Below are 23,945 nucleotides of genomic sequence, written 5' to 3'. Positions count from 1 at the left end.
TATTTCCAGTCTGATCATAAGTTGTTTTTTTTCCCCACTTTAGTATGTATGCATGCATATATATATAAAAAAAATATATACAGTACTGTGCAAAAGTTTTAGGCAGGTGTGAAAAAATGCTGTAAAGTAAGAATGCTTTCAAAAATAGACATGTTAATAGTTTATATTTATCAATTAACAAAATGCAAAGTGAGTGAACAGAAGAAAAATCTACATCAAATCAATATTTGGTGTGACCACCCTTTGCCTTCAAAACAGCATCAATTCTTCTAGGTACACTTGCACACAGTTTTTGAAGGAACTCGGCAGGTAGGTTGGCCCAAACATCTTGGAGAACTAACCACAGTTCTTCTGTGGATTTAGGCGGCCTCAGTTGCTTCTCTCTCTTCATGTAATCCCAGACAGACTCGATGATGTTGAGATCAGGGCTCTGTGGGGGCCATACCATCACTTCCAGGACTCCTTGTTCTTCTTTACGCTGAAGATAGTTCTTAATGACTTTCACTGTATGTTTGCTGCAGAATAAATTTGGGGCCAATCAGATGCCTCCCTGATGGCATTGCATGATGGATAAGTATCTGCCTGTACTTCTCAGCATTGAGGAGACCATTAATTCTGACCAAATCCCCAACTCCATTTGCAGAAATGCAGCCCCAAACTTGCAAGGAACCTCCACCATGCTTCACTGTTGCCTGCAGACACTCATTCGTGTACCGCTCTCCAGCCCTTTGGCAAACAAACTGCCTTCTGCTACAGCCAAATATTTCAAATTTTGACTCATCAGTCCAGAGCACCTGCTGCCATTTTTCTGCACCCCAGTTCCTGTGTTTTCGTGCATAGTTGAGTCGCTTGGCCTTGTTTCCACGTCGGAGGTATGGCTTTTTGGCCGCAAGTCTTCCATGAAGGCCACTTCTGACCAGACTTCTCCGGACAGTAGATGGGTGTACCAGGGTCCCACTGTTTTCTGCCAATTCTGAGCTGATGGCACTGCTGGACATCTTCCGATTGCGAAGGGAACTAAGCATGATGTGTCTTTCATCTGCTGCAGTAAGTTTCCTTGGCCGACCACTGCGTCTACGGTCCACAACGTTGCCCGTTTCTTTTTGCTTCTTCAAAAGAGCTTGGACAGCACATCTGGAAACCCCTGTCTGCCTTGAAATTTCTGCCTGGGAGAGACCTTGCTGATGCAGTATAAATACCTTGTGTCTTGTTGCTGTGCTCAGTCTTGCCATGGTGTATGACATTTGACAGTAAACTGTCTTCAGCAACCTCACCTTGTTAGCTGAGTTTGGCTGTTCCTCACCCAGTTTTATTCCTCCTACACAGCTGTTTCTGTTTCAGTTAATGATTGTGTTTCAACCTACATATTGAATTGATGATCATTAGCACCTGTTTGGTATAATTGTTTAATCATACACCTGACTATATGCCTACAAAATCCCTGACTTTGTGCAAGTGTACCTAGAAGAATTGATGCTGTTTTGAAGGCAAAGGGTGGTCACACCAAATATGGATTTGATTGAGATTTTTCTTCTGTTCACTCACTTTGCATTTAGTTAATTGATAAATATAATCTATTAACATGTCTATTTTTGAAAGCATTCTTACTTTACAGCATTTTTTCACACCTGCCTAAAACTTTTGCACAGTACTGTATATATTTTTTAATCCTCTAAAGCTTCAGTGAATAATAAAGTTATGAAACATTTGAAGTTTAATAGTTAGAGCAAAAAACTGACTGACTGTCAGAACTCAAGACTTTATTAAAATACAGCAACAAAACTATGTCAGTAACTTAGATACCCTCAGCCATTGCTACAAATACAAAATTTAAATTACATTACATTCACAATATGCCCAACTTAAAACTGAAGTGTGGTTAACAAATCCACCTACACACCTCCATATTGTATATCTCCAGATGTTGGTACTCTTAATAACTTAACAAGCACTTCCCTATATATACACTGCTGTGCAAAAGTCTTAGATATGTTGCATTTTTCTACTCTGATGCATTATGAGAATCAACAATTTACTCAAAACCTCCACTAGTGTTTTCTACTAGTATAACAACCTTGATATCCATCAACAGTCCAAAGCACCTTTGACCATTGTTCCATAGTCCAATTTCTGTGTTCATGTGCATATTTTAGCCTTTTAGTCTTGTTCCCCTTTCTTAACAGAGGTATTCTTACTGCAACACATCCTTTAATCCTGATTTCAACAGTGACCTTCGTACTGTTGATTTGATGGACAACGACACTTGTGCCTTCTTCCAGTTCTGTTGTCAATTCAATGCTTGTCTTCTTTCTATTTCTTAAGTATATTATTTTCAAGTAGTGCTCATCCTTGTTAGACAGCTTTTTGGGTCTTCCAGTCCTGGGTTTGTCAATTACAGATGATGTTTCTCTGTACTTGTTGATTATGCTACGGATACCACACCTTGAAAATTGAGTGATGCGAGCTATTTCACTCAATGTTTTTCCTTCTTTATGCAAGTCAAGGTTGTTAGAATAGTAGAAAACACTAGTGGAGGCTTTGAGTAAATTGTTGATGTTCATAATGCATCAGAGTAGACTTTTGCACAGCAGTGTATATACCGGTTTGTAAAAATGTGGGTTTGACATATGTACACAGGGACTAAACAAAAAAACGAAAACAGGTTTGTGTTTGTGTGTGTTGGAGCCTCTAAATTAACATTATGAATTGTTTATTTCTAGTTTTGGAACTTCCTGGACAAATGCCCACATTTTGCACTGAAGCAAAAGATAAGCAAATTGTGCCCTGCAGTCCAGGCTTAGATTCCAGATGCGGGAGGGGGTTTTGCGGGGTCACAGACCTGGTGTTGGGGCGTGAAGACTCTGAGTCAGGAGGCGTGGATTGGTAATGCTGATGAAAAGAAGAGGAAGAAGGTGGGACTTGCTCCTGTTTTGGATCGTCTGTGACTCTCCTCAACACTGCAGCTGTCTGAAAGGTCCGCTTTACTTCATCACACTGACGACTTTGTGCTGGGAAATAGACAGTAAACCATCTAGTAAACAATACTGTACAGTTTAACTGGTTTGAGATCCGTATTAAAACACTCTGGCGACTCTGTCCATGAATACAGGAATGTCACGCCTCTATCTTACACCAATCAAAATAAAAACAAAACTCAAAAATCACCTTGAAAGTCTATTAACTCACTCACAGTGCCACAAATCTTTGAGCTTACATATTTCAAGAGATACAGTTTGGGGCTCTTAAAAACATGCTCCAAAAAGGGCATTAATTATTGGAGTTAAAACCTGAAATAAGATACAAATGTGTTGCAATTAGTATTCGGTGTAGCACAGTTTGTGAATTAAATGTTCAGGTACAGTAAGTAAATATGCGGATGGTCAAGTGGTTATGCCTGTTGAAAGCCACAAGAGACGTGTTTATATTTAATTTGAAACTGACCTCCAATAATATAGCTGGAAGTGATATGTGCGTAACAAAGACATGGCTGTCTTGGTGTTGGTGTGGTCTCAAAATGAATCCCACCTACACAACAGCAACCTTATCTCGCAACTACAATGTGTGAAACTACCGTAGGACTGGCTGCCCTTCAGCTCACCTTGCTCTGCCTTGCCCTCCTCCCTTGTATTCATGCAAACACAAGACTACAATTCAGCAGTGCCCCCGCTAAGCAGTCTTACTGGCCTCTGTCTCCAGCCATTTCCCACCGCTTACCAGCTCTCAAAGCCCGCAGGACTTGCCCAACTTTCAGTGCCCTCAGCAGCGCCGCCATATCCAGCAGCCACAGCACTGCCTACCCCTTCACGTCAATACACAGCGACTCTCAGCCGGTGCTCAACAGAGACGTCACTGCCGACCACCAGCAGTGTGCATAGAAGTGTTCCAGGAGTAAGGTCGGTACGAAATAGCCACGTTAGTAAATGTTTTTAAAAAATATTATTATGAAATTGTAACCAAAAGTCTGAATTCATATATCATCATCTAACCCAGCCGGCTTCGGACTTGTACTTTCAGTTTTTTGGACCAAGGACACGTCTTTTGTTATATTTACGATTCCTTTTCAAGGTAATGTAATACATTAAACAAACCACACTGAAACAGATCTAAATCTACAACAAATATATGAATTCTCTGTTTTGATCGTATAGGAAACTACAAAAATAGATACAAAAATGTGTTGTTTGTGTTGTAGAGTATATTCAAAGGTTATATATATATATATATATATATATATATATATATATATATATATATATAACCTTTGAAAGTATTGTTTTGATTGTGTATTATTTATAGTGTCTTATACAGTGCTAAATATATGTTTTTCCTTTTAATTTGTAACCGCTTAACTTAAAGTGTGTACGGTATGTTACGTAAATATATAGTGCTATTGTCAGGATTGTCATTAATGACACAGCAGAATGACAATGACACAGCGAAAAGTGACGTGCAGAGAAGCACAAATACCGGTAAATTATTATTCGTACTGACAGGGACAGAAAGAAAGAGTGAGGGTGAGAGAAAGATATAAGGCAATTTGATAACAAGCCCCCAGTTTACAAGTATACCCCTTTGGTCATTTAATCTTCAACAGCATTGATGCCACTGACAGCCTTGCATATTATAGTACCCGTGCTACATTATTTCAGGAGCAGAAGTGTGTGATACCTAGATAAGACCTAACTAGTAACTAGCAGGAGCAAGGTCAGCCAGATAAAGAGCCGCGAACCATGGCATACTGAACCTTAGTAGAAACAGAAATATTGAGAGCTCATGCTGGAATTAAAGAAATGGCCACCTGTAAACAGTGGCATCCCTGATATGTGTTTTAAGTTGGTTCTCAACAGCCTGCTCTCCTCTGCCTGTCTCTCAGGATGTCTGGGTTGGGAGTGCGAGCGGGTGAGCGCGTGGTGCTGGTGTGGGGTCTCCCCTCTTCTCTTGAGGCCCTGAAGGAGCTGGCGCAGAGTGTGGAGGCAGCAGGTTCAGGGGTGCGTGTATCTCTTGAAAATGTTGACCGCCTGCTGCTGTGTGAGTACGCCTCCTTTGACTTCCTCTGCTTAATCCAGAGGCTATTTAAGGGATAATGGCATTGCTGTGGTTTGTTGCAAGGTAATAATGGAACATCCGACTCAATCATTTTTGTTTACGACTGTAAGTCGCCCTGGATAAGGGCGTCTGCTAAGAAATAAATAATAATAATAAACCAAGAGGCTGGACGTGAGGTCATGATTTGAAGGCGGGAGTTCCATTATTACCGAGGGACATGCCACAGCAATGGCATTATCACTATTATATTCTACCACTATACGTTTTTTTTGTTGATTTACCATTTTGTCTAATCATTGTAGTCCACTGAAAGAGTTAATGTTTTGAGAAAAAGCACTTGAGCTAAGTTTATATAACCAGGAAGAAAACTTCAGCCAGTGATTCCAGCCTGAGCACAACATCATATATGCTGCTGCCTGTAACCAGCACTTGGTTTTGCAGTTGCTTTGTAAGTCAAGTCAAATGAATAAGCTCACACTTGTCCCAATACTGGGTGCCACATGGCCTCTTTTGTTAAGAAGATGGAGATGCACACAAACCTGTCATTATTGCTTTTTTCTCATTTTCTTTGTTCGAGGCCTAACAAAGACAAGGAACTGATTCCCTTGATTTAGTTGTATATTTTTTTGTTAAATCTATTTTAAAAACCTTTCTGTATGTCAATGCTCTCCACTTCTATCAGACATCTTTCCATTCCCAGCATAGTTTCAGTAGTGATCTGGCTCTACTTGCAAAACCAGCAGTCTCTAATTAAAGTCTTTAAAAGGGTAATTTACTTTGCAGTGTTGGCAGTATTTATTCAAGTTTATACAGGTTGTATCCAATGTATCCAGTGAACAAAAATGCTTATTCACTGCCAAACATGAACTACTTTAGATGTGTAATGACTGCATAGGATACTGACCTTAAGGTTAGGGTTTCGGTGTAGGGAGAGGATTATTCATTGTTTTAACAATAATATGATAGCCAATCAGAGTGCAGTGTCCTGACAGGAGAATTTCGTGTTACCTTTGTAAGGACAGCGTTATGTAGCACACATACCAACATCATTATGACACTGATTTCCAATTAATGTATTGTTACTGCTAGAGCATGGACAAACAATAATTTGTTTTGATACCGTGCAAGTTCTATGAGTGTGTAAAAGCTGTGTATTGTACTTTACCCTCTTTTGGTGTCAGTTGCTTACCATCCCTCAAACCATCTACTTACCTAGCTAAACGCGTATGTGTTAGAACACTTGTGGTTTCCTGACATCTCCCCTTGTTCTCCCAGCCTCCCATGCCCCGTCCAGCTGTGACCTGGTCATATCAGGACTGGTGCCGGGCAGCGCACTCATTCACAGCTCTGAGATACTGGCTGAGATCGCTCGCATCATGAAACCTGGGGGCAGGCTCATTCTGGCAGAGCCTGTTACTACCACAGGTGAGATGGGATTTTCTTTTGCCATCAATGAATAGTCTACTAACATGGGCTGTTGGTTAAATGACTGAGGCAGTGTGAGCTACTTGTTAGAACGAAGAAGTAGTGGAAAGCAGAGTGACTGGAATTCAAGGCAGGGTGGTCTAGTGTAGTGGTTAGTGCTGTGGGACTGGGAGGCAGTGTGGTAAAGTCTAGTGGTTAGAGCTGAGGGGCTGGGAGGTGGTGTGGTCTAGTTAGCGAAGTACTGATCTAGTGGCTGGAAGCGCTTCATGTTTGTATTGATTGATCCTAGGTAACGACAGCAAACTGAAAACAGCAGGCAAGCTGTTGTCCGCTCTGAAACTCTCTGGATTGGTGGACGTGTCGGAGGTACAGTATGATTCTCGAATCATTTGAGATTAAGAGATCTTAACATGCCATGTTATTTTAAAAGTAAATCTAACAATTTAAAATGTATAAACATATTTTAGAAATCATCTTTATCATAATAGTGTGTGTGTGTGTTATATTAATTAGAGGACGACGCAGGTAGAAAATACGGAAACGGTACCCACCATGAAAAAAACTTTTTTGGGTAATGATTCCACAAAAAAAAAAAAAAAAAAAAATCACATATATTAATGTTTTAAGTGCATGATACATAATTAAATACTATATAGCACACATGCATTTTGTCCCTTCAGATCTGTAGACTTCTGTAACCCTTTTCAGTACTGGAAACTTCAAAATAATAATAATAATAATAATAATAATAATAATAATAATAATAATAAAACAACATCTCAGTTTAAATACAGTTTAAATGCTCTTTGTGCTGCGGGATTCATTGCAACATATACTGGCTGTATTCCACTGTTGTTGTTAACATGGCTGTTATGTTCAGTTTTAAAACTAATGCAGTAGTACAGCACCTCTACTACATTATGGACTGTCTCAATAGCTGCCGTAAATTGAGGCAGAGTGGGTTTTGATGGCAGTCGCAAAATAATTAGTGGGATGTGCGTCTGTTTGGTTAACAATGAAGTGCCGTTCCTGATCACTAAATTCTGTCTTGTGAATACATAACAATGGCATCCAAGCAAAGCATTGGGTGGAATTTATTTACCAAGCAGGAGAAAACGAAATTTGCAAACTCTGCCAAAGAAATATTTCATTCAAAGGAGGACGCACACTTACTTCAATTTAACGTGAACAAGGTGCAGTGTTGTCCGGGTTTTTGCTGGCCTGTAGCGACAGCTCTGGATCGTGTTAGCCGTCTAATAATAACAAACAAGTAGATTTTAGACATGACAAAACAAACAAAAAACTCACAATTGCAATACGTTTCTCCTTCCTGTTCAGCGTTTAACCACACAAAGGAACAGATCACCTTGCTACATCCCCTTTTGTACAGTCAGTCACGCCCCCTTGGTTAGCGATTGCAACCTTTTCTCCTCCAATCCGCAGTTGCCACATTGCTTCCCTTCCAGGTCGATGACTTGGTGTACCGTAGCTCTGCCCCCTTTCTGTTTCACATCACTGTCAGTCCCACCCCTTTTCAAAGGAACGCCCTCCACCTCCACTCCTAAACTGTAAACAACAAGATAAAAATGGCTGAACGGCGATTCTGTGACAGAAAATGAATTCCAAAACATGCTACAAAAATTGAGAAAAAAAACTTCGATATGAACTTCAAAAACATGTTCTGTTATTTCATTATTTACTTATGCTGTATCAACTATATTTAAACAAAATACAGTAAAGCCATAAATATTTGCGACCAAAATATTTGGCGAATCACACTCGTAAAACCTATTTTGCTGCATAAATGTTGGTGACCTGTTGCATTGGTAGTAGTATATTACTTCATTATGTGCACAGCCAAAGATATTCCTGACAAATGTTTACTTTTTTTTCATACACGAAAAACGCATAATAAAAGGCTCACAAATATTTATGGCTTTACAGTTATTTTGTTTATTTAGCAGACGCCTTTATCCAAGGTGACCTACAGAGACTAGGGTGTGTGAACTATGCATCAGCTGCAAAGTCACTTACAATTACATCTCACCCGAAAGACGGAGCACAAGGAGGTTAAGTGACTTGCTCAGGGTCACACAATGAGTCTGTGGCTGTGGTGGGATTTGAACCGGGGACCTCCTGCTTACAAGCCCCTTTCTTTAACCACTGGACCACACAGCCTCCGTACAGTTTATAAAGTCATATTTACTATCCAACCTTGCCACTCATTATTTTGACTGACTCGTATATTAAATATGTAATGCAGACTCAGCTAATAGTGGAAAATTAAATGCCCCTCTGGAAGACTATTGTATTGTTACCTCCAGGGTGCAATTATAGCCCCCTGTCGGTAACAAAAGTCTTCTCTCAGGTCAATAATTCTCCACTATAGCCCTCCCTCTTAAAATCATAATTAGGGCTTCTGATTTTTTATTGGAGACTCTGCTTGCGAGACTTAAAACAAGATAACAATTAGGAACGGAGACTTCAGTTAGATAGGGAGGATTTAAAACTAAATTGCAAATTATGGCGAAATGTAAAAAAATGCCAAGACACACAAAAACCCCCAAAGCCTGAAAAATAAGCACAGAAAAAATGAAATTAATAAAAACCTAAAAACAGAAGCCTAAATCATAAATTAATATACATGTGAGCGCCATCTTCAGACAATTTCAGTTGTCATTACGTTCTTTAGCATTGTGAGATGTGGGCCTACATAGGATTCAATGCACATACAAATAATGCTAATAGGATGGAAATCCCTCCACAAAGATCTTAATAGAACTTAATTTCTACTGTGGCACACCAGGGGGAATAGTGTTTATTTGCTGCCTCAAGAAAAAAAAGGTTCACCACTTCGTATCTCAGAAACCATTTGAGATAAAGACTCCATACAGCATAATAATAAAATGCTCTGTTTATCACCAAAATATGTTTGCTTTTACAGGTATGGCCTAAGCCAAGTGGAACTGTATAAAGCAGCACTTTAATTGGTTAAATAGGAGTGGGTGTACTAACAGAAGGCTTGTGTGTGTAGCTTATATCATTTTTGTTTGTTTCAAAGGTCAAAAATGAGCCAGTGAACGCAGAAGAGGCTGCGTCTGTGAAGGAGGTTACTGGATACCAGGGCAACAGCCTGTCAAGAGTTCAAATGTCAGCAAGCAAACCGAACTTCGAAGTGGGGTCATCAACACAGTTAAAACTGTCCTTTGGCAAGAAGGCTACACAGTCAGGTATGGACCAGGGCGCTCTCAAGATTGGAAGGAACTGTCTGCTTGGTATTTGTTCTCAATTTCTGCCCTACCACCTCTCAAGTGCTCCTTTGTGTCTAAAACAATCCGTCTTGCAGTTCTCTCTGTAACATCCACTCACTGCCTCCCACAGAGAAGCCTGCCTTGGACCCCAACGCTGCAAAGATGTGGACTTTATCAGCAAACGACATTGACGATGATGATGTGGTGAGTCTCCATCACAGTCGCAGCCTGGTACCAGTTTAGATCACATTGCTAGGATGTACAGTAATTGGCATCTGTTCTTCCATGATTATCTAAATCTGCTACTTTTTTAACAACTTGATAACGGCTTTCCAGTGTTATGGAACCTGGATATAATAAGGCTACCATATTGTTCTCATATACCTTTTTGTTTTCTGTATCATGAAGACCAACTGCTGTGAAATACTGGCTTTCTATTTTTTACATAATTGTATTCAATGATTCCTTAGGTCAAATTCCAAAACGGGTATTGTACCATAAAAATGTACCGTTGTGTGGCAGTGCAATGTCAAAGCCATTTGTGTGAGACTCTAAGGTAGTGAGCTAGGTAAACACTAGACTTTTTAGTTTCCTTACTGATAGGGATAGCACAATTTGATATATTGTTATTGTTTTTCATACAATATATACAATTGTGGTAGTAACTGAGACTTCAAATGAATGCATGTTGCTGCTATGGTTTTAAACGGTGTACTTCCTCTTCCTTCCTCCAATAGGACCTCTTGGACTCTGACGCTCTCCTGGATGCAGAGGACTTGAGGAAGCCAGACCCGGCCTCGCTCAAAGCTACCAGCTGTGGGGATGGCGCCGGCCAGAAGAAAAAGGCCTGCAAGAACTGGTGAGTGTCTCGGGAGGCATATTATACCATCATCTTCACAGTGAATCTATTCTCATTAGTTTAATTTCTTTAGCCAGAAGCACATAGAAGAGTGAATATCCCTGTAACGGTTATTTTTTACTTTTTGTCAAGCAGTAGTGAACTACTCCACTCTACTGTCCTCCTCCTACTGTGTGTGGTTGGCTTAGATCCCACCCAGATAGTACTGAATTGATTTCATGAAAATGTAGAGAATAAAAATGGGGCTGCACTATATGCACTGCTCCAGAGTTATTCAGTATGCAAAGCATGCATATGTACAGGCACTCACTGATGCACTTAATTTTAGTATTTATAATCAATGCCAGGTCAGTGGCATTTACATTCCATGTTGATGTGTTCATGATGGACAATGTGGACCTCATTCCCAGAAATGAACTGATATTATTTGCATATTACCATAATCTGATAACCATTTTGCATTAAATTCACTATGAAGGGGCATTGGACATTTATTTCAAAACATGGTTTATAAAGCCTAACATAGACAGTTATAAATAACCCTGAATTATTTGGAGAAGTGTACTTTCCTGAAACCTTACTGGTTAAACCCTTTATTATAGTGTAATTTTGCCCCAAACCCCTACCGTTTGTTTCATTCTTGTGTTCCTTTGAGTTGAAAAACATACTCCCACAACTGCTTACTTTACAGCTGTGCTGAACCAGTGTTCTCAAGTGTGCTTCCAACATTTGTTTAGCCTTTGTTGACCTGTTCTACTTTTCTTTCTCTCCCTCTCGTTTCCAGCTCGTGTGGTCTGGCTGAAGAGCTAGAGCAGGAGAGCAAGAGCTCCAAGAAGAACGTCAAGAAGGACACCCAGCCCAAGTCAGCCTGCGGGAGTGTAAGTGTCTCCACAACTTATGCAGCCCTCCTGCTCTAATTTTGAACATGCAGATTGAAGACTATGCTGCAGATGAAGTAGCTGGTGCTTCTTGGTTCCTGGTTCACTTACTATTTTGTAGTTGAAACTCCACGATGTTTTAGCAGCAATCAAACTACATGACCTACAACAGTGGCACCAGGATGCTGTAGTTTGGCATTTTATTTTAAATGTGTGCATGCCCTGAATTAATGTTAAAGAAAAAAAATAGTGAAGAAAATATGTTTAATACACCAGTATCTGTCATTACAGAACTGGAAAGAGAATTATTTTTTCTTTGCAACCAGTTTCAGGAAAAAAATTGCAAGAAAGGTTTATCTTACCTGTTGTGTGTGGTGGAGGCTTATTGCAACAGGTGTTGCAATAAGCAAACTCAGCTATTCATTCTAAATGCACCTTTGATGAATATACAGCTTTTTATCTACATATTGAAAAATTTACACATCCTGGGTTGCTGTGACTGGTCTGAAACCAGTTTGTTATATTAAAAAAGAAAAGCAAAGAGAAAACTTAGAATAGCACAATTTGGTGAGAACGACAGTTCACCAAGACCAGCTAGGCTGACAACGTTCATCCCAGTTTCCACTAATAGTAAATATAAACAGTTTTAAGGTGTGGTGACTGTCAAGACTATACCTTACCCCCTCTCTCTCTCTCTTCTGCTGGCAGTGTTACCTCGGCGATGCTTTCCGCTGTGCCAGCTGTCCCTACATGGGAATGCCTGCCTTCAAACCAGGAGAGAAGATCTTGCTGCAGGAGAACCAACTCAACGATGCATAGATGCATCCACATAAAAATACTCAAAACCCCTCAAGAACGCTCCACCATTCTCTGCACCAGCCCACTGTCAAACAGAGTGTTCAATCTAGCCCCAAGACCACAAGAAAGAGCTTTCATTCCACCCGTAACTGAGAGGACACGGCATTGCAGTGAACACAAAACCTCTGAGTCTGGGTTTCATTAGTTCTTCATTGGGGGATCTTCCCAAAACTATCCTTCCCTGAGTGAATCTGACTATTCTCTGGTGATTTATGTTTTGCTGGTATGTACCACAAGTCATTTGTAGGCAATGTGTCTTCAACTTGGAAACTGCTACTAAAAAGGTTTTGATAGTAGTCTAAATTAAAAGTATTCAAGTTGCTTAGAATCAATAGTGGTTATACAACTAACGATCTGAGAGTTTACTTTAACCAAAATACTTCCTCCAGTTCTATGCAGAATAGCAGATAAAAAAAAAGTAGATCTGTATGTATGTGGTATCAGGTTATATACAACTAATAAATGATTAAAGGTGAATGATTACAAAATTCAGGATAGTTATTTTATTTATTAAATACACAACTGCTAAAATGTCTTTGTTAAAATATTAGGCCGATGTTGTATGCCTGCTTGGTCCAGGTATAAACTCCATAATGATGTCGCCTGTTGCTGGCTGAAAGGCGAGCGAGTATGTGACGGATGAAGCATTGTCTCCTGCACTCTCCCAGGGGGAGCTAAAGAAATATACTGCCTGCTTGCGGTGGGGACTCCATTCACAGTCGCCCTGTAGAGGAGTAAAAAACAACTGTAAGAAATGAAGTTGTTTCAAATCCGCAAAGTTCAATCTTACTTTACATTCCACAATTGTTTTGGCTGTTTCTATTTCTGACTATCCTTAAATATTAGTCACATGTGTACCTGAAAACTGATCAAGTACCTCACAATGCTGGCTGTCTACATTGACAGATGGCACCTTTCAAGATGATCCACCATGCTGGTTCTAGGCACACAAGACAGAATTCTGTTATCTTCCTTAGCTAGCACAATCACTGGATCTCAATCCAATTGAACAGCTGTGGGATGATCTTGAATGTGGCCTTAATTCTCTTTCTACCACATTGACCCAATGTCCTGAAATTGGCCCCACCCACAGTGCTGAGTCATATTCAGCACAGGACTACCTGTATTCTGCTTTATTGCGAGCAGCTCTGAATAATTACCTGTTGGTTGGGTGGCTGTGTCAGTCCTGTGCTCACTGAGATATCATCAGTCAGGTGATAATCCATCCAAAGCGCCACCCCATGACACCGCCCCTTCCTAGAACACACAGCAGAGTTACCCATGCATGAGCTGCTATCATTAAAATGTGGCACTTAGAATACAATTAAATATAAAATATATAAATACATAAAGATATTTTCTCTTTTTTGTAAAAACACCAGGAAAGGTCCTTTCTTGTTTATTTAAACTATAGCAGTATTTAGAGCCACCACTGTTAATAATTTATTCATCACTAGTGCCTCTCTGAACATTCAGCCTAATACAATGCGCCTTGTACAGGGTATCAGGTTAAAATTAATTTATAAGTTTAAAAAGACTGGTGATAACACATGAATAGGATAATGTCTACATGTAGCCACTCTCCCATTCAAGTGTGTGTGTGTGTGTATGTATATGTATATATATATATATATATATATATATATAACAAAATCAAACCAACTTCATATTCCCTGCCTACTCTGGAGACATGTCATTATATCCACAAGCCACTTTCAAAACATTTCTCTTGAGCGTTGTTTGATTTTTTACAAGATTATGACTGAATTCCCTCCCTCCACCCCATATATTTGTTTCTCCTTTTCATACCGGGACAGTATCACAGATCCCTCACTCTTCACCACCTCCTCTGGGACTCTCTGGCGGAAGTCAAAGGTCATGACCTCTAGTGGTTCAGCGAGCGCCCGACAGGGGTACTCCCAGAGGGGATGGGGCTCTGCCTCGCGTGACTCCCTGAAATGCAGCGAACTCTGGGCAGAGAAAAACAGCAGTGAATTCATCACATAATTGATGAATTTGGGGTTTACCATCTGGAAAACTCATGTGACCTGACTGCAAAATGGCTATACAAGCCCCTGAATAAAATTAGATTATGGTGCCATAATCATTTTAGCAGCTTTTAAAAAGGTACCAAATAAAAAAAATGTAAAAAATAAAACTACTGCAATAAAGTTTCAATATCCAGGGACTGTAGAAAGGAAAGCCACCCACCTGGATCATCTCATCCATGACACTGACATCAAACCCTTCACAGGAACCACAGGGAGCCCTGATCCGCCACAGATCCTGACAGAGAGGCTCAAATTAAAGCTTGAAGAACCAGGATTACAATTTGTTTGATATTTAAAAATGTGCGACTTAAAATAATGTCACCCTCCACCCCAGTTTTCCCATATATGATTGAGAAACGGGTTAAGCAACCGCCTCCCCTATATTTTGTCCACTGGTATAATTTCTTTAAAAAACTATTTAAAATGAATAATGTACCTTAAACTCCATGGGTGCCATGCAGAGCGATGCAGACTGTGGCAGGATGGTGACATCATCGCAGAGTCGCCCAGACAGCACAGTGCGAGAATACCAGAAGTACAGGCTGTGCCAGGGCAGGAGGCTGGTGGTGAAGTAGGGCTCTCCGATCAGCACCGATACCTGCGGGCACACACACACACACAGTTACTTCGTAAGCCTGCATTGAGGCAGTGTGTAAATCACTAAGGTTAGGCAGGGAAAGGTTCTACAGTCACCCAGGGGCATCGTCTGGACAAGGTCACTAGAATTCTATACCTGCTCGTCCCCGAGGCTGTTCGAGGTCAGCTGTTGAGGATGGCTCTCCAGAACCTGAATTGTACCGGTCAGGTCATTGGCTGCAAGAACCTGAGCGAACACAAGACACAGTAATGTAAGACTACAGCAACAGACCTCAAATATGAGGTATGCATACCTGCAAAAAAGAATATATATATATATACAGACGTGCTCAAATTTGTTGGTACCCTTACAGCTCATTGAAATAATGCTTCATTCCTCCTGGAAAGTGATGAAATTAAAAGCTATTTTATCATGTATACTTGCATGCCTTTGGTATGTCATAGAATAAAGCAAAGAAGCTGTGAAAAGAGATGAATTATTGCTTATTCTACAAAGATATTCTAAAATGGCCTGGACACATTTGTTGGTACCCCTTAGAAAAGATAATAAATAATTGGATTATAGTGATGTTTCAAACTAATTAGTTTCTTTAATTAGTATCACACATGTCTCCAATCTTGTAATCAGTCATTCAGCCTATTTAAATGGAGAAAAGTAGTCACTGTGCTGTTTGGTATCATTGTGTGCACCACACTGAACATGGACCAGAGAAAGCAAAGGAGAGAGTTGTCTGAGGAGATCAGAAAGAAAATAATAGACAAGCATGGTAAAGGTAAAGGCTACAAGACCATCTCCAAGCAGCTTGATGTTCCTGTGACAACAGTTGCAAATATTATTAAGAAGTTTAAGGTCCATGGAACTGTAGCCAACCTCCCTGGGCGCGGCCGCAAGAGGAAAATCGACCCCAGATTGAACAGAAGGATAGTGCGAATGGTAGAAAAAGAACCAAGGATAACTGCCAAAGAGATACAAGCTGAACTCCAAGGTGAAGGTAACTCAGTTTCTGATCGCACCATCCGTCGCTTTTTGAGTGAAAGTGTGCTCCATGGAAGAAGACCCAGGAGGACTCCACTTTTGAAAGAAAAACATAAAAAAGCCAGACTGGAATTTGCTAAAAAGCATATTGGCATGCCACAATCCTTCTTGGAGAATGTCCTTTGGACAGATGAGTCAAAACTGGAGCTTTTTGGCAAGTCACATTAGCTCTATGTTCACAGACGAAAAAATGAAGCTTTCAAAGAAAAGAACACCATACCTACAGTGAAACATGGAGGAGGCTCGGTTATGTTTTGGGGCTGCTTTGCTGCGCCTGGCACAGGGTGCCTTGAATTTGTGCAGGGCACAATGAAATCTCAAGACTATCAAGGCATTCTGGAGCAAAACGTACTGCCCAGTGTCAGAAAGTTCTGTCTCAGTCGCAGGTCATGGGTCCTCCAACAGGATTATGACCGAAAACACACAGCTAAAAGCACCCAAGAATGGATAAGAACAAAACATTGGACTATTCTAAAGTGGCCTTCTATGAGTCCTGATCTGAATCCTATCGCACATCTATGGAAAGAGCTGAAACTTGCAGTCTGGAGAAGGCACCCATCAAACCTGAGACAGCTGGAGCAGTTTGCTCAGGAAGAGTGGGCCAAACTACCTATTAACAGGTGCACAAGTCTCATTGAGAGCTACAGAAAACGTTTGATTGCAGTGATTGCCTCTAAAGGTTGTGCAACAAAATATTAGGTTAGCGGTCCCATCATTTTTGTCCATGCCATTTTCATTTGTTTTATTATTTATAATATTATGTTGAATAAAAAATCAAAAGCAAAGTCTGATTTCTATTAAATATGGAATAAACAATGGTGGATGCCAATTACTTTTGTCAGTTTCAAGTTATTTCAGAGAAAATTGTGCATTCTTCGTTTTTTGTGGAGGGGTACCAACAAATTTGAGCACGTCTGTATATAAATGTTCTACTGATGCAAAACACCCTACCCGGACCTTTAGTTTCGAACAAAAAAATGTTTGACTTTAGTGTCTCTACATAGCATGTATGTTTCAGCTCAGGTCATGCCCTGAAGCACTTCCCCTGTAGTCACAGTGAACCCGCAAATTGTATGCATTATTATGTGTGTTGGAAATCGTACCAGTCAAATCCTACTAATACATTTCGTGTTGAATTTCGTCTGTTTTATTTTTGTGTAATAGTTTTATGACGTCAAAAGGAAAAGAGCAATCTAGTCCAGCCAAAGCAATCTAGGACCAACAGTTTGGACAACACAAAAACATCAGAAGCCCAAACTAAAATCAGCAAACTTCTCATCAGCCAGGATCTTCAATATCTGTACAAGAGCAAAGAAACTCCCTCGCGAGTATTAATTCTGTTGATTACCCTGATTGTTGGACTAAACAACAAAATCTGTAACAGAAAGTGAAATATAAATAGCTGTTTGTTTTTTTTTCCCCCCCGAAAGGTTCTGTCTTGCAGTATATTCATGTTTGGAAGCAGCCCAAATCTTGAACAGCAGACACGAAAAAAAAATATTTAAAATATTTAATTTATATAGACCTTAAAACATGTTTTCATTGTATAACATTAAAACACTAACAAGTCCTTTAAAAAAAGCTTAATAATATATTGTAGATAACATTTAAAAACGATACATAATCCGTAGCTCTGGCTGAATGTGGTAAAATCATCCATTGTGGTGTATATACAAAAAAAATATATAGCTGTACAAGGTTCCAACCAACACGCTTACACACACTTTCTCTTAATCCAACATCTCCAAGGTTAGCACATAAAGTATTTTGTATAGTCTCCTATTTAAGGTCATTTCTAAAGTGAACTCACCCGCTCCATCACTATCTTTGACATTCTTGAGTTTTCCAGTGTGTAAACCTGCAGAACAGGACAGATTCAGAGATAGAGTTTGACAAACCCATTTACTGGAGAGCTTTATGGAAGCCTTAGGGGAAGGAAGCCTGCATCGTGACAGATATGGGGAAGAGACAGACAAAAAGATGGTTCCAACTCTACACAGCCATCTGTGTGTGATGGTGACATTTTCAATGATCTCTTTTTAATTGTGATGTTTATTAGCTTATTTTATTTTGGACAGATAACAATATCAAAGCTGGCTGGAGAAGAAGTGGTTTAATGGCCTTTCCTGGGGTAATATTTCAATAATAAATAAACACAACCTTGTGAGCTCCGAGGATGTGTGCGAAGATAGGCAGCAGGCTCCCATCACTGACACTCAGACACACGCTGTCCGGCCTCACAATCTGAAAGAGTAAAACACAGTCAATGGAGCAATCCCACTGCCAGCACCATTGAGTCAGTGCTCTGGATCAGTATCAGTATGTGACATCACTACTCTGATTCCCATAAGAGGCAGTGAAGGGGGCAATGAAGCTAGATAGTTTCCTTCAATGACCAATTGCTTTACAGACTTTGGTTCTCCCATTATATCAAGAAATTAATATCAACTAATACAACTTAGTAGGTATATCTTGAAGGTATATTACTCTAAAGCCCATGTAAAATTGGGAGGGCAAACAAAGAAAAAGAGCATGCCAGATTGTATTTCCAATCCCATTACAATAAAACTCTAGCCACGGCCAAGGAGGATACAGCCTCACCAGATGTCTCGCAAACACAATCATGTCTCTCAGAACAAAAAATTTGAAAGCGTCCTTTAACTTTATTTACATTTTTTGCTGGTGAAATTCGTGTTAATGGAAGTTCAAAAGCACTAGCCCTATATTTACAGATCTGTGCCTTCATTTTTTGTGGTTTTGTGGTATGGATTATGGACTAATGTCCACGAGGGGCAGGGTTAAGATCAACAAACTCTAATTCAAAGAAGTGAAAGACATGAGAGGCCAGTGAATAAGGCAGCAATACACCCCAAGCAACAGGCAGGAGCTCTCCCCACTCCCCTCTGTCTCCATGTACTCACAGTCTTCAGTGCTTCGACGTATCGGTCCGTCCTCTTGGGGTCGTTGAGCTCTCCGAATCGCGGTCGGGTCCACACCATGTGAGCCTGGCAGGTGCAGAGGGGGCGGGATATCGGGGGCTCACTATCGCCGCCCTCCTGGCTGTAAGGTAGTGGCGCAGGTCAGATTCCAGCAGGAAAGACATTGGTTTAGCTAAAAGACCAATATGCCAAGAAATATTAGAAAATGAAACCCTGGTTACCTGTCTGGCTGGATGTTGTACCAGAGGCTGTAGTCATCATGGCACAGAGTCAGACGCACCATCTCTCCCTCAGTCACGTGCATTTCCACAGGGAGGAAGTACACACACTGCATCCAGTGATCACGCCACTGCAACACAGAGACAGAGCCTTCAACCTCACTGGTGCAAGAGCGAACCAGCAAACAAGACACTTTGTAATCCAACTTGTATTCAGTATGTCCCTAAACCTCATATCTAGCTTCCTTAATATTTGGAGTGAATAATATTCATAAAATATAGGCCTTTATTTATATTTCTGTAAAAGTGTGATCTTGAAATAATTATATTTATACATGTGTATTTATATTACATGTATGTATTTATATCACTTTTTATATTGGCACCAAGTTATTGTATACTGTATTTTAGTAAAATTGGGTGTGTAAATCAGCTATAGTCCATCAGCTATAGCCACCAGACCTCCCAGCTACTGACCGGAAAGTTCTCTGGGTTGGGGAGAGTCCAGCTTGGTGCCATGGAGCAGATGATGGTTCCCTCAGGGTCCATGTCCATGTCCCACCAGGACAGGACCACCTGAGCAGACCCTGAGCCAAGAGCAGGAAAGCGGGCAGTGAGGCGCTCTGGGGAGCTGCTAACGGGCCGGCTAAAATCCACCCTGTAGGAGAGAAGAGCACAGGGTAGTACAATACATACCGACAGAAAGAAAGAAAGAAAGAAAGAAAGAAAGAAAGAAAGAAAGATTTTACTGCAGAGTGTTTACAGTGCTCAGATCACCCAGTTAACAGCACTCTACCTGTACATGGGGAGAACCTGGCTGAGCGGGTGGAAGTGTGTGGGAGGGACCTGGCTGAGCTGGATGTCACAGACAGTGGGAGCCCCAGCACAGCTCGTCTCCTCTGGGTTCGGCACGACCTCGTGCCCCCCGACCCGCAGCGGCAGCAGCCTGGCCCAGCTCCACAGCCGATCCGACTCCACCAGCTGGGCGTACACTGTGGCTCTGTGGGGCACTGCCTCGCAGTCCGTCTAGGGAGAGGCAAAGAGAAAGTCATGCATACATTAACACAGTCATGCACGCAGGGGTCTATTTTAAAGATCTATAAACTTCAGATGACACTGGCTACGAGTAGCATCCACTGACCCCTCAATGCTGTTGTTCTAAAAATAGAGAACAATCCGATTCTGTCAATTATTTGCAAATCTGATATAGCAAGTACAATGCAGACTGGGTGGAAAATTAGATTGTATAAACATTAACACTAATTAAACAGGGCAGCAGTGTGGAGTAGTGGCTAGGGCTCTGGACTCTTGACCGGAGGGTCGTGGGTTCAATCCCAGGTGGGGGACACTGCTGCTGTACACTTGAGCAAGGTACTTTACCTAGATTGCTCCAGTAAAAACCCAAGTGTATAAATGGGTAATTGTATGTAAAAATAACGTGATATCTTGTAACAATTGTAAGTCACCCTGGATAAGGTTGTCTGCTAAAAAATAAATAATAATAATAATAATAATAATAATAATAATAATAATAATAATAATAATAATAATAAACAGACACATCTAGGTATTCCTCGAATTAACCTGCAGAGGCCCCACTTTCTGAAAAAAAAGCACATTCAGTAAGGGGTCAAACTAAAAAGAAGCCATGGAGATAGCATCTGCATTACTTAACGACAGAGAAATACAAAATTCTGGCCACTTTAATAAGAAGCAGGGCTTATCAAAAAAGTTTAAAGCACTTCCCTCCATTTACAGGCAAACACGCAATCATGTGCAATCACAGACAGTAGGGACTATTCCATTGATCAACTTGGTACATATTTTTAAAAACAAAAAAAGACCTGTGTGTCTCTCAGCCATTCCTTTTTTAGCTTCACAACACTCTGCTTCCCAGTCTCCCCTCCTCACCTGAACAAGATTCTTGTGAGCATGCTCGTAGCTGGGCAGTGCCCCCTCTCCAATCAGCTCGGTGTCGAACAGCTCTGTGACCAGGATGTTGGCGCGGCTCTGCATGTCACCCTCTGAGATTCAGCACAGGAAACAAACAGCTCTCGTTAAATTACCAAGGATGTCACATTTAAATATTTAGTTAATACAACTAGCATCGATAGTAAGAGAGTGGACATAGTCAAGACAGTACTACTTGTTTAATGATTTACAAAAAGTATTATGAGTTTCAAAAAAGTCATCCTCACTATTTCAAGCCTGGTTTGCATTGTTTAAAAAAAATGTTTTTTGGCATCACATTACTGTTTAACCCAGCAAAGAAATAATTGTTCCATCTAGGCATTACATCTGAGACGGCGTATGTTTCAAGTACAGATCATTCAGGTCAGACTTGTGTGGGCAGTGTGATCCAGTACAGAACTAAGCTGTAATAATTCCTCCCCTGTGTCACTGTATAGGAGCGCACTGCTCACCTGGCCCCACAGTCACCTCGGTGGAGTGCTTGTTGATGATTTTGATTTTGTCCCTGAAGCCGTTCTTTTCTACTATTCTGACGGCAGCATCGGCCATCGGTTTGAACACCTGAGGAAAGGAGTGGGGGCCGTTTAATTAATTAATAAAGCAGTGTTCAAAACATTGAAATCAGATTCAACTATTACTAAAACAGCAATGCACCCAGCATTGATTCTTTCACCCTCTAGAATAACTTATATTCCAATCTCTCTCTTTCTCTCACCTCCACTGCATAGCAGTAATCTGCTCCAGCACTGACTGCCATCATTGACAGCAGGCCCGTCCCTGTACCGATATCCAGAACCACCGCCTGCTGGCCCCGAGACTTCACCCTGCGCACTGCAGCGCGGATACCCAGGAAATACTTCTCATTCTGAGCAGAGGGACAGGAAGGATGGCTGGTGAGAGCCAGGAGGCAAGGGAAGCCTGGCACTGGAAAGTGTTTAGGTTATTGATAAACACCATGTGTTGAGTTGGGAGTTGTTTATCCCACACTTGGAGCAATTGCACACAGCAGCTAAAGGCCCTGGCACTCTGGGTGTAACTTTTAGTCATACAGACTCCAGAGCACAGGGAGTATGCATGGGTGTGAAGGATTTACAAGTTCCTTCAGGTAAAATGTCTAGACCATGTAAGGCCTTAAGCCCAGCATTCACGTGGAAACATTTTTCAAGCAGCACGTGATCATTCCTTCTGCATGCTTCAAAAACAGAGGGAAGCCTTATTGTACTGAGTGGTGCTTTGTAAAAAAGAGGTAAAGTACAGGAACACAGTCATGTGGACAAGGGAGTGGATCCGCTATCATGAGGAGAGAGGAGCTCACCATGATCTTTTAAATGAGCTACACTTAAGTCATCGCACGTTTCCCACACATTTCTCATTCAGCTCATAATCATTCAAAATGCCCCTGCCAAAATGATCACTGATTGCCATCCACTTAGAAATTAAAACATGTTTGTAGCAATTGACAACTGGGGTTTATTTGACTAATCCACATTTTCAGCTGAATTGGAAAACAAATGAATTACTGGGGGTAAAATATGGGATGTAACTTGGCCATTAATGTATTGCCCATTTATACGAGAGTGACACTGTCTAAGGTTCAAAAGATAATGTCTAACACTCCATGTATTTCAGTTGTAGACTTGGGTCCAGGTCACCCCTAGTGCTAAAGCACCCTGTTCAACCGGTTACATAACTCACCCTGTCCTTGTCATGCAGCATATCTGCATAAGACGACCTAAAACCAAAGAAAATAAATGAATACAGGCTACTTCAATTCCATTTCAAATTAGAAACCGTTTCCATAAAATGAACATAATACCAGTCTGTACAGTTTTCCAGTCAGAAACCATACTGAACAAACAATGTGTTGAAATACAATAATAGGATTGGTCCTGTGCATAAGTGATGTGTCAATACCAGAATGGTGTTTTTCAAGGCATACAAGCAGTGTTCCAAAGTAGCTTTGAGAAGGGACTGTTGAAAAGTGTTGAGGTTTATAGGATCAGGCATGCTGTGGTGCCTATAGCTGTACCCTTCCTGAAGTGGCAGAGAGGGTTTGGTCCCATAGGCTATACTTACATTTTAAGTAACTTAACTGGCAACTGATCAAAACTCGACAAATCAGTACAATGGCAAAAAACAAATATATTAGTAATACAAGAAAAATACACGCACATTATTTGTTATTGTCCATAATTTCAAATACAATGGTAAGAGAATCCACTGTTCTGTTTATGCAATTCAAATAAATAAATAAACCATGAAACAGACTGTATGAAATTGACGAAATAATTTTGAAACGTATGATATTTAACTGTTAACCCCTTACAATGTTGAGAACAGTTATCAACCACAAGTAGTATACGCCGCTAAATGTAATCTTATCGTGATTTAAATCAGTACAGATCATTAAACACCGACAATCCGTTTTATTACAAATCTGAATTAAATTGCACATCTGTTTTCTAAAACCTTCATTTCACAGCGCAATAGACCGCTTTTTCACATTGCTGCTGTTGCTGCTGCTGCTGTCATCGGATTTATTCACTGAACTGTACTGTCTGTACCGTGCGATTTCCTGATGATAATCATATTCCTCGCTTTCTTCCACCCAGTCCAAGGCCCCGGTGGTTGGGTTAGCTCGACCACAGAATGTTTTCATTGTCTGTCTCGGTTTGGTCTGCTCGGTAAAACACGTTTCTGCTACGAGAAGGCTGACATGCAAATGAATTAAAGCAGCATCAGTGATATGGGGGCAGCCATGTTACATAAGCAGCCCTAGCCGATGCAACACTCTCCCCTGTCACCTGACATGAGCG

General features: G+C 40.7%; 3 protein-coding genes across 6 annotated transcripts in view; 1 reads left to right on the top strand and 2 right to left on the bottom strand.

Moving 5' to 3' along the window:
• LOC117424603 (ubiquinone biosynthesis protein COQ9, mitochondrial-like) overlaps positions 1 to 3,730 on the bottom strand; it is an 11,943-nt gene extending 8,213 nt beyond the window's left edge. The window contains exons 1-2 of the mRNA XM_034041115.2: positions 3,599 to 3,730; positions 2,840 to 3,008 (exon numbers count right to left, since the gene is read on the bottom strand). Of these exons, the coding sequence (XP_033897006.2) occupies positions 2,840 to 3,008; positions 3,599 to 3,632 (203 nt within the window). The 5' untranslated portion in view covers positions 3,633 to 3,730. The remainder of the gene's footprint in view (positions 1 to 2,839; positions 3,009 to 3,598) is intronic.
• On the top strand, positions 3,616 to 12,805 carry LOC117424602 (anamorsin-B-like). Of its 4 annotated transcripts, none has more exons than XM_034041113.3 (10): positions 3,616 to 3,893; positions 4,015 to 4,065; positions 4,874 to 5,028; positions 6,322 to 6,471; positions 6,761 to 6,837; positions 9,533 to 9,701; positions 9,853 to 9,926; positions 10,460 to 10,581; positions 11,366 to 11,459; positions 12,168 to 12,805. In XM_034041113.3, exons 1-10 carry the CDS (start codon positions 3,631 to 3,633, stop codon positions 12,276 to 12,278), a joined length of 1,266 nt encoding a protein of 421 aa, XP_033897004.3. In that variant the 5' UTR covers positions 3,616 to 3,630; the 3' UTR covers positions 12,279 to 12,805. The 4 variants fall into 4 exon arrangements, with proteins under 4 accessions (XP_033897004.3, XP_034784304.2, XP_058848580.1 ...); XM_058992598.1 differs by having other exon boundaries at positions 3,848 to 3,912; XM_034928413.2 differs by lacking the exon at positions 4,015 to 4,065.
• On the bottom strand, positions 12,806 to 23,945 carry LOC117424600 (protein arginine N-methyltransferase 7-like). The gene is made up of 17 exons (XM_034041112.3): positions 23,694 to 23,945; positions 22,825 to 22,861; positions 21,845 to 21,994; positions 21,582 to 21,690; positions 21,070 to 21,182; positions 19,955 to 20,184; positions 19,636 to 19,816; positions 19,162 to 19,289; positions 18,923 to 19,061; positions 18,162 to 18,245; positions 17,812 to 17,859; positions 15,102 to 15,191; positions 14,805 to 14,966; positions 14,529 to 14,603; positions 14,127 to 14,287; positions 13,478 to 13,574; positions 12,806 to 13,041 (listed from the first exon to the last, which is right to left on the bottom strand). Exons 1-17 carry the CDS (start codon positions 23,786 to 23,788, stop codon positions 12,865 to 12,867), a joined length of 2,076 nt encoding a protein of 691 aa, XP_033897003.3. The 5' UTR covers positions 23,789 to 23,945; the 3' UTR covers positions 12,806 to 12,864.

This window comes from Acipenser ruthenus, chromosome 19 (assembly GCF_902713425.1).
Source record: "Acipenser ruthenus chromosome 19, fAciRut3.2 maternal haplotype, whole genome shotgun sequence".
Lineage (NCBI taxonomy): Eukaryota > Metazoa > Chordata > Actinopteri > Acipenseriformes > Acipenseridae > Acipenser > Acipenser ruthenus.
Note: the sequence above shows the minus strand (reverse complement) of the source record. Positions and strands in the feature narration are given on the sequence as shown.